Here is an 11,297-nt window from a genome sequence, read left to right as displayed (position 1 = left end):
CCGTGAGACACACCGTGTGGTTCATCTTTAAACAAATTCAGTAGGCAGGCACATAATACAATTCTTGTTTCTTTGTGATTGCAAAAATGTAGTTTGTTCTCGTCTGCACATCAGCAGAAAACTTCCAACTCCAATATGCCAGTGATGGGTGCCTGTTAAGGACCAAAAACTATTCCAGCTGGACTTGTCCAGTGTGTTACATGGTCTAGGGCTCCTTTTGGGACAGGGCCGTCAAAAATCATCACACCTCCACCTAAGACAACCTCTTCCTGATGTGCAAATAGCAAGATTTTGTTAAGTAAAAGACTCCAAGTAGAAACACTGGACATTTAGAATTGTCTATATACCATATCAAATGACTACATCCTTTTTCTATACACAGTATACATAAACTCATACACACACTCACATGCACACACAAACACAGAGTACTTTCTGTGGAACAGTCCCAGTCTTCTACTGCAGTGTTTCCCCAAATTTTATGCAGTGTTTTATAAAAACACTCCTTCATAACCACAGCTCTAAACTAAGGATTAACTTTGGCTAATTGCAAAACTGTTGATTCTTTAAAGTTAACTGCTACAGACGCCTGTTCAAACAGTAATCCACATTCATTTGGTTTCAGCCCATAACTTTTCAGAAAATGTGCAAAATGACTAGAACGGATTTGTTGAGGAAATATCTCCCAAAAAAATAATTCTGCGTAATTTAACAAATCTAAACTTCTAAATCAATTAGGTTTTTTGGCAACGATTGGATTTCCCTTGTAGTAGGCACCAATTACGCTGTATCATTTACATGTAATACCGTATGCAGGCGACCTTCAGCTATGTTTTTATAATTCATACTCTGTACTGTTTTGTGTTTGTGCAAGCAGGTGTGTGCGTATGGACATACAACAACCAGCATCGTATACACTCTAGCATTCACAAACATCATTACAAATATTCGACAACCTTCAAAAATGTGTGGCATGAGCGTCCATTGATGCCCTTGAAGCCTTTTCCTCGTAAATCTTCATGCCGAAACGCAAGACATTCAAGAAATATTCCTAATACTTTCCCCCACATTTGTGTCCTCCTAAAAACACGTGCTAAAAACCATCTCAGCTGTGATTCTCTGCTACCTCTCATTTACACCACTGTTTGTAAATTCCCATGGCACATCGTTCCTCTACCACATTACCAGAAAAAACCCTTCACTTCTCTAAAAGCCTCCAATTCCAAAGTGCTGTTGCTACGTTCTATCCTTGTCTAAATAAAATTTAAAAACATACAGTACTGTGTGAATAAAGAAAGAATTTAAATTTGTCAGCCTTATAGTGAGCGTGACAGGCGTGGTAAATGTGGTGAGGCATTCTGACCCTCTCAGAGTAGCACATTCTTTCAATTCCTCTCATTAAGCCTTTCTGTTGAAAAAGAAATTAATTCAAATAAACGTATTTTTTTAAGTAAAGTTCAGCAACCCAGTGTGTCTGCAGTTGAATTAGGGACAGGCTTTCTCACATTTGTACATAAACATTGACCCACTCATGTTCAATTTAGGACTGAAAGACCCCTGATTACACTTCCTGACAATCAGTGAAGACATATAACTGCACAGACAGAAGACAAGGGGTCTAAAAAATACACTTTAAATTAAACAAATATGCTAAAGGTTAAAGTAGAGACTCCATTGTCATCAACGTGAACAGATTAAGTGTTGTTCCCTCTGTTGTGTGGCACACTGGCAATACATAGTAATTTCTGATTCAGTACATGATTATCATGGACATTTCCTCAACCTTCAAATAAAGCACTATGCTAACTGTCCACCACAGTTGATGTTTAGGTTGTATCTCGCCCTGTGCTTCAGTGCAAAACCAAAAATGTGGCATGAAGTAGTAAGAACACTTTTCCACATAGACAGCCTCTCAACATTGACTAGGAAAACAATGTAAACAGGCTGACAATTTAACATTGATTCACAGGATAACAGGCCTGCTAAACAAGCATTGCTCCGGTGCGCCACACAGTCACCCATAAAGATTTAGCACTAATCTCCAATAGTAATTTTAATCCCATCAAAATAGCCAAAACAGCACTGTTTGCTCGTGTTAAAGCAAATCCACCAAATGAATGTTTTAAAAACTACATGAACTTAATGTAAGGTGATACCGTGTAGGGTCAATAAACCTCTACAGTACAAGTTTTGAAGATAGAAAAATAAAAGCAAACCAAAAATCTGAGATATTAATGTGGGCATTCTTGTTTTGTTTTTTCTTTTCTTTAAGAATCCTTTACTGATGTTTCCCCCAGATTTCCAGGGTTTTTAACAGTCCTGTTAGCCTTCATTTGCCAATATTTGACCTTCCTTCAATTTTAACTTTCAACTCATGAGGGATGAAGGAAGGTCTGGGAAGGGTCAATGGCGGTTCCTCTTCTGATTTCTCAACTTTTCGACCTTCAGGGGCAGACCATCTTCGCTTCCTGCCCCCTGATGGCTTACTGGAGCCACCATTTGTGCTGATGTTGTTCTGACCTTTAGAAAGCAACCCCCTTATCCCAAACAGAGCATCCCCGTTTTCCACTCTGGTGCTTCCACCACCCCCGCTTCCTCTATTCCCTCGCTGTCTGATGCCATTTTCCCGCTCACCGTGCCTGGAGCTTCCTCCACTGCTTCGAGGAGCATCAGAGACAGATCTCGGTGATTTGAGATGTCCGTGACTTGAGGCAGAGGTGGAAAGTTCCAGGGGTTGAGTCTTCTTCAAAGATCCGTTTCTCAGGTTCTTGAGGGTGAGGGAAATACAAACATCACCCACTGACAGCTTGGTGCATGGCAACTCCAAGAGCTGAGTGGTCCTGTCTGGACAGCATGAAGACCATCCTTGGCCAAAGACAAAGAAGGGGTACTCAACCAACACCTCCACACTCACCTGGAGGGGTGAAAGAAAAGTTCAGTTTAGTTCTGCAGGTGAATTGGAAGCCTTGTTTTTAATCAATGTTTATTTTTATTTTCCATTGTAAAAGTATGAAGCATATTTTAGTAACTAAATTTGTGACCCAAATGTGTTGACTTTATTCTAAAATATAGCACAACGCCATCACATGATTTTTATAATGATAACCACGGCGGGAGGTGTAAGAATGCTGAACCTATTTGTATGTATGACAAGATGTAACGATGACACACAGAAGCAGAGGTTTCTTTGAGAAATTACGGGTACAGCAAATGCAAAAGCAGACCTGACAGTGAAGAATGATAAAAGGAGCCAAGATCTGAAGTACTGCAGAGAGAATGAGGAGGTGGGAGGGGAGGAGGTTAGTGAGATGAAGATGAAAAGGCAAGTTTACAAAGGGAGGATAGTGGGTTGAACACGAAGAGGAGTGAGGAAGTGCCAGTGAAAGAGAACAATGTCAAGAACAATTCAACAGTAAGATACATCAAATGCTGTCAAACGGGGGCCACATTCTCCCTCCTGTATTATATAATTTTAGATTTTTTCTCAGAATAAGTTTTCTGCGCACGGACTCCGAGCGGCTACTGCCTGCCAGGAAAGAAAAACTGTAAGATGGCCACTGAGGGAGTGCACGAGAGAAGGATCAGTCTTTGAAAGATGGTCAGCTTTTGTGGGGTACAGTATCAAAGAGCAGCCGGGGGCGGGAGAGATGGTTAGATATGTGCTGTGTGGGCGAACAAGTCACAGCATGGACAGATGAAATGGATTAACTGGCTTTAACGCACACACTCAAAAACAGCAAGAAGGATATTTCTCTGTGAGTGAGTGCAAGTGGACTGGAGGAAGATGGAGAAGCTTAAAGATAGAAAAACATAGGCTGTGGCATAGTATTACATATATATTAGTATATATATGTATAAAGGCTGTGGCATAGTATTACATATATATTCGTATATATATGTACGGTATATACTCTATATATAGTCTAGAAATAGAGCATTTCTAGAAATGTTTTTGTTGAGAATTTGGTCTGAAAAATAACAGACTACAGAAAGTCTGACTGCTATGTTTATCTGAATAAAAGCAGTTAGGGTCTTTTTTTGTCTTTCCTTGTTCGTTAACTGTAAGCAGTTATTTTCCAGACAAACATCAATGTTTAAAACAGCTTAACACAGTCAAACAATGGGATACACACAGTTTAACCAGAGACTTCATACCTGTGCACGGTGCTCACCCACAGAGAACTGAACCACAGCGACGTTGGGTGAGGAGTGGCTGCCTTCGATGCGCTCCACTGTGGACGAGTCAATCTTCAGGTCACCACTTATCTCGGCACTCTGGATGAAGTCCTCTGTCTTTAGGTCCTCTACACGTTTCAGTTCCCCATCAGCCAGCTGGATAATGGAGCCCTTGATGAAATATGGGGGGAGTGCCGGAGGGGACACCGGACTGGATGGTGGACGAGGAGGAGGAGGGGGAGGTGGCGGAGGAGCAATCATTCCTGTTTGCGTAGGAACAGAGGGGGGGTGAAGATGTGCTTGGGTCACTGCACCTGAAGGGGCCTGCTGGTAAGAGCCGCTGGAGGTTTTCTGCGGACTTTCATTTTTAGGAGCGGTGGCAGCAGTGTACATGTGAGGGAGTGCACTTGGGAACGGTGCAGCTTGGGTGGACGACGCGTTGTGAGAGGAAACGTGTTCCAATGTGGTGACTCCACTTCCAGTGACAGGGATGATAACCGGTTGGGCACCAGGAATGAGTAAGTGCTGTTGTAGGCTGGTGTGGTAACTGAGTGGGGTATGCTGGCTTCCACTACCCCCAGCGATGTAACCAATTATAGGTGGCTGGGGGTAAATATTGGTGGAGGGGAGCCCCATGGACAGCGCCTCAGTGGCACTGTGGGTGGTCTGGATAACAGTCTGTGGTGACATTGTACATTGTACAGCTTTGAGACTGTCTACACTCAACGGGGGTGGAAATGTAAATGAGGATGTGGTACTGGAGGAGGAGGAGGAAGAGGAGACCGTACGATGAACCGGCTTTCCAAGCATAATCCCACCTTTCTCCAAGTGTGCAGGAGCACACATCGCCAGCTTCTCAGGGCTAGCTCTGCGCTGTATCAGGTGATGGTCACCATGGCTATTGGGCATTAGCATGACAGAGGTTCTGTGCCCTGAGTGATCATGAACAGAGTAATCTGATGGCAAAACCAGCTGGCGGGCCTCATACGCTGACAAGGATGAAGAGACATCCCTTGACTTGCTCCCTGACTTTGAGTGGCTGGACTCACTGTGTAATCCATGTCTCCGTCCTCTTTCCAGCTCACCGTTGTGAAACTCTCTGTGTCTCGAGCCACTCTCATCTTTCCTGCTGGATGCATCTGTATAGTGTAACCCAACATGGGACATCCCATGACCCAAATTGTGCGGGGTGTGCAGTGACTGGTGAGAAAGGTGCACACCCCCATGATGATGAGGAGTTGGAACAGTCCGTGAAGAAGGTGACATCTGAATATGATGAAGGGCCGGGTCTGAGAGAGGAGGCGGCATTGAGGTCCGCCCGCTGGATGATCTGTGCTGGTCATGTTTAGAGGCATGTGAAGAAGCAGAGGCCATCTGGGAATGAGAGGACCTCTGTGCAGCCAACGAGGAGGAGGAGGATGTCGAGGAAGAGAGGGGAGGAGGGGGAGGAGGAGGTGGCAACAGTTGGGGAGAGATGTAGCCTGTGTATGGGGCTGTATAAGGTGAAGCTACAAAATGCAGGTTGGGCAGCTGCGTGTAATGGACAGTCCCTCCAACTGTGGATTGTGACAAGGGGGATGTAAAAACTGTGGGAAGAGATGAGACTAGCCTCGATGATGAAGAGTCTGACGAGGACGAAAGAGATTTATACTGGGGCCCATCAGACTGACTGGAGTTACGGCGCCCAACTGTACTGCTGTCATTCCTACCAGCCACACTGGCGACCCAGGTCAGATTCTCTGAACGCTGACTGTCACTGGCAGGTGGCATCGTCAGGGGACGAGTTTCAGATGGTAAAGTGCTCGAAGGGATCTCCCTTTTCTTGGGAGGCAGACATTCATTGCTGCGTTCCTGGTTGGACTTCATGATTCAACCCACGTCACAGTACTTCTCTTATCACTTTTCTGAAGTTCCTCAACCCTGTCTGTCTATTGTCCCTCTTGCTGCTCTCTCAGACTTATTCCTTTTTTTTCCTTTCCTTCCTCTCACCTTTGATGGCCTGCTCCTTGTCGTACTCTATTTTAGCTATAAATTAACCTTCCTAATCTAGTTGCTCTTAGCCTCTCTATCCAGCTGCAATATGGAGAGGTGCTCAGAGGGAACCGTAAGGGGTTTCTGTTCGGTCCAGGGGTCTTTAGCGTCTGAAGGATGAGCTCAGTGTGGTGGGGGAGATCGTTACGACATCACACCTGCTGCAGCCGCCGTGGACGACGGGGGGCCGAGTGCGTCGCACTTCATGTGGAATCATGTCCTTGCAAAAGCAAGCCTGCCCACACACAGCAAAAACCTGCAGAGGAGGAGGACAACATTTACAGGGTATATTGGCACATGATGTAAAGCAGTATTGATCAATATGTACATTTTCTTTAATTAATGGATGGCAATACACAGTATATAATATATCTGCGTATCAAAAACCTTGACTGGCTGCAATGGATCTAGAGAAATGTTTACTTGAAGACCGGTCCACATGGGTGGTCAGTAAATCAGGTCTGTGAATGACAGCCGGTTGTTTAATACAGGATGATGATGTTGACTAATGTCGCCTGCAACATGCATGTCAGTGTATATTTCATTTTTATCACCATATAAATATACTTTATAAATAGTAGTGTCATATATCCCATTAATTACATCCATGTCTTGTGGGAAAGCAATTTCAAGAACAAGGACGAGCCAAAACACATCCCCTTAAAAACAGAAGGTAAAAAAACAAAGTCCTAGTGTGTTATGATAGGTGGACAGAATGATGCTCTGTACCATAACAATCAGAGACAAGACTATGAAAAGATGCTGCTGAACTCTTGAGCAATAGGCTTAGAGCCATGAAGGTCAGCAACCAGGCCAGTTGCCAAAAAGACTGATGCCGGGCATCAAGAGCTCTGAAACAACAAGGAAATAAGGCCACGGACAAACACAAGGACGATGCAACAAACAAAACACTCCGGAGGATGAAAACGTTGCTTGGCAATTGACAGTGTTTGAAGGGATATAGAATGGTTTGAAGGACAAAACAAAACTATCCCTACAAAGAAGTTTTGTGGCGATAAACAGACAGACAGACTGAATATACAACTCTACAGTGTTCCCTTCAACAAAAAATAAACTGGCATCACACAGTTGCCAAACACCACGATCCTACGTGAAAATCTAAATTTTGGTATTCTAATGTGACGGCTATGGATCAGGGGGCAATTGATAGGAGCTTCAGCTCAACTATGAGCACATTTGATTCTAGACAAGACCTTCAACCACTGTTCTTCTGTTTGATGGCAGTGTGTGAACAGAAGTGTGAATTGAAGTTAAACTGAACTGCTGTAAATCTATGAACTGTATGGGTTTGTGTGGACCAAGTATATGATGAGGAAGTCTCATCTTTTCAGGACTGGGTGGAAACGTTAACAAACACAGAGACTAATTGAATTTTGTTGTCTTATTTACATAAGTGAGGGAATGATTTTCTACCAGTCTTAATAACCAGGCCATTTCTAGGATGTGAACCATATGTTTGGCATGAGAACATGTGACTTCCCCAACAAAATTTATGTCCATCCTGTTGTGCCAGGGTCTGTTTAACTGGGTGCCATCTGTTAGCAAAGACCCCAGCTGAAAAAGATGGAGAGCTTGATGAGATACTAATAAATAATGTACAGGGAATTTCATGACACACACACACACACACTCACAAAGACACTCACAATATGCTGCTCACAGACACATTAATACGTGGGCAAAATCAATTATTCTTGTGTATGTTTTTTTCCCATAAGCACAGCATAACTGTGCAGCTTCACACATGTAAGCATGTGTTCAGGGTAAGACATCTTTCATACGATAAGCACTCTCACACTTCCAAGTTTCCAAAGCTCATCCAGGATTGAAAGTGCACTATCAAAAGGATGAAAGTCAAAGTGACAAAAGAGTGAATAAAAAATAATAATACATGTATTGCCTTATTTCACATGATTTCTAGTGAACCTTTAAAGGAAAGTTAAATTCCACCAGAATGTATTCTTCTCTGTGCAGTGCTTTATCTCCAACTGTTTCCTCAGTGTGAGATCAAGCTAAATAAAGTTCAATCTAATCTAATCTACTCTTGATCCCCATCCACCCCATCATTATGAGAAATTGTATGTTACATAACTCATTCTTTTCAAAGTTATTCGTAAGTGTGTACTACGTAGTATTTAAGGAATCCTGCCATGCCACCTGTGAAACACTTGACAAATGACCTAAATATTAACACAGTTCACCTTTTTGTGTGTTATTAAAGGGTTTCTTTTCCTATAGCCACTATAGCAACAAGTGAACTAACGTTCATAAACCTTGGATTTCCAATGGTTCCGTACCTGTGTTGTCACGTCTTCCTTGAGGCCTTTCACTAGTCCCTGGTACTAGTTTAACCAGTTTAGTCAGCATAATACTAGCAGCCATGGCCACATTTGCCCTGTTAGCTTCATTGAAAAGCCCAGTCACGTTTCTCAACAGCAGAGAAGAGGCCAGAGGAGAGTCAAAGAACAACTGCTCCGTCCAGGGGGCAACAAACCTTCACTGTCATAAAAGATCCCAAGCAACATGAGGTCTATTCATAGAGAGATGGATGAGCTTCGAGTAACCACAAGAGGCTAGCACCAATATAGCAACTTGTGATGGTGTTCACTCAGCTGTGACTCTGCCAGGACTCACCGACCTGTTGGTTTAGCTACAGGGCTTCGTCCAGTTCTGGGCTGACCAACATGAATCTTACCAAAAAGTTTATGTCGGAGGGAAGGATACTGAAGGTGTCTATGTGAGCGCTGGCCAGTGTTGGGACTGGAGAAACTATTTGCAGTCTTGATGCTCTGCCTCCCTGAGGCCATTCCCCACCACCACATGTACCACCCTATTCATCTTTAAACCTTGGCTTTCACCAAACCTGTGTAATAAGAACCAAGAAAAATAAAAAAAATGTGCGGAAAAAGCCTGAAAGAGAAGAGCCTTTTTTTCTTGATCTCAACTCGTGTCTCAAGTGTTTATTTGTTGTCTACCTTCAGGTTTAATTTCAGAGTCAGGCAAGTCCAAACATAAGACTGTGGGGCACTGGAAACTCACAATAAAACCAGACCAGGGGTTACCAAAGTTGGGGGCGGGCCCTCTAAGGAGGTGCAAAACTATATATTTCAAATTCAAAATATTCTGATAATTTCTGCTACAGTGAGATTTTATTCCTTTTGTTTAATGAATACAGATGTTTTGGGGGGCGCTGCTGCAGAAAGTATGGGAACCACTGAAAGCTGGAGCTTGATGAGGCCGACCACAATGAATGTGTGGGTGAAACTACAGCACAAAACAAACTTGTGCAGCTGGACATAGAGTGAAAAAATCTTGATGATGTAAACATATCATAATATGAAGCACAGCAGGATACAGCTGACCATAATGGATGATCTAGGCTAAACTAAAGACCTTAATTAGCCTTTTCCTTTTGGTTCAGACTCTCCACAGGACGGATCTCAAGAGGGGAATGAGGCCATGCACTGTATAATCACCTGTGATGACTCCTACTTTCTAATGATTAAACCACAGCAGGTGCAGCGTCTGAGTAGAGTCTGTAACATGAAATCTACAGGCTCTGAACACTTTTTTCAAGAAGTTTTCACGTGAACTTACTGCTGCCTGATGACCATGTAATTCAGCCTTAAAGAGGTCCACGGCTGCTGACATTCGGGGGGAAACATGTGACCATTCTGGTGCCAACATGTCACGTCCAGATGGTGGCTTTAAAATCTGTGATCATTCACTTTTTCAAAGGGAGCCTGATTTGGTCCACTGTTAATTTATTTGCTGGCAGGTCTGGAGCAGAGACAATGCTGGAGTCAGGATGATGGATCATTGCTGGGCTGACACACCGGATTCTTCAAAACCTGTCACACACTCTGCCTACGGAGCATGATCTATTAGCTTCAGGCAGATGTTGGAGAACCGTTTGGAGTACAACCGAGCATCTCTCACTGTCACGTCTGCTCACATTCATCAAACTACTGAAGGAGGACAGTATGTGACGTATTTCTTGCTATGCCTTATCACATTAGCTTAAGTCACACTTTGCATTCTGGATTACATATTCACCACTTTGACCAATTCATTTGTGACAATAGCATTAAAGCCTGTGAAATTCAATTCTGCACAAATAACTTCATTAAAGACAAATGAAGAATCACGTCTACGAGAATCAGTCAAAAGACTTACTGGGGTCAATACTCAGTACTCAGGCAACACGGGAGCACAATGGGGGAAAATAACTAAATGTCATCTGGTGTTGTTGTCGTCATCTAAAGACACAGAAGTAATTTATACAAATTACTTCTGTCCCAAGGTCATTGGATTGCGTTATATAAATTAATTTTAATCTTATTATTAATCTTATTGAATCTTGTTTCTTCAACAAGCAGAGAGGAGCTGATCAGAGGAGGCTAAAATAATTTAGAACACAGCTGTCAGTATTGTCTTATTATTTACTCTTTGTTTTGACTTTATTGCTTGTCATTTCTTCAGCTGATGTAGCATTTACACTCAGGAATGTCTCCTCAAAAAAACACTTATATACTTAGTGTGAAAATATATATGAAGCATCTGAAAATGCAGAGTGGAGTGATATAAATCCACTCCGCAGACGCCTGGATATTACTGTGTTTCCCTTGTCAGATTAAGAAGTGCTGCGTCCTGAAGGGCGTTGTTGTGATTTACGAAGGATCTACTACAGCATGGACACGTAAACAAACGTATGTGTAAATAGATGCAATTTCACATGCAAACACATTCTACCAGTAATCACTCATATACTCGTGTCATGCTTTGTTTTATGGCGCTAAACACGCACTGACATTTTTTTCTGAACTTTCTCCAGCAAACACCATCTGCTCAAGAAGACGAGGAGGTGCACTTGATCTTTGAGCTTTTAGCACTGCAACGTACTCATGGCTCATGGAGTCTCCACCACTCCAACTCCACTCAGCGCCTGTTTGCCCTCAGCCTGCACATGTGCACTCCTTCATTACTCCATTATCACTCTTCCATCTAATGGTTTTATACTCTGGATCTCCTACTTCTCACTGTCTTTCTCCATCAGCAGCCTCTCACAT

At 42.9% G+C, this 11,297-nt stretch overlaps 1 protein-coding gene across 2 annotated transcripts in view; it reads right to left on the bottom strand.

The window, feature by feature from the left end:
- Positions 1-2,040: 2,040 nt before the first annotated feature.
- The window catches only part of atxn1a (ataxin 1a), an 82,823-nt gene continuing 73,566 nt past the window's right edge, over positions 2,041-11,297 (bottom strand). For both annotated transcript variants that reach the window (XM_008331694.3, XM_008331695.3), the window contains 2 exons: positions 4,156-6,463; positions 2,041-2,914 (listed from right to left, as the gene is read on the bottom strand). In XM_008331694.3, coding sequence (XP_008329916.1) covers positions 2,330-2,914; positions 4,156-6,042 — 2,472 coding nt within the window. In that variant the 5' untranslated portion in view covers positions 6,043-6,463 and the 3' untranslated portion in view covers positions 2,041-2,329. The remainder of the gene's footprint in view (positions 2,915-4,155; positions 6,464-11,297) is intronic.

Source organism: Cynoglossus semilaevis, chromosome 18 (assembly GCF_000523025.1).
Source record: "Cynoglossus semilaevis isolate Cse_v1.0 chromosome 18, Cse_v1.0, whole genome shotgun sequence".
In the NCBI taxonomy this organism is placed as follows: Eukaryota; Metazoa; Chordata; class Actinopteri; order Pleuronectiformes; family Cynoglossidae; genus Cynoglossus; species Cynoglossus semilaevis.
The sequence above is the reverse complement of the archived record's forward strand: the minus strand, read 5'-3'. Positions and strand labels throughout refer to the sequence as shown.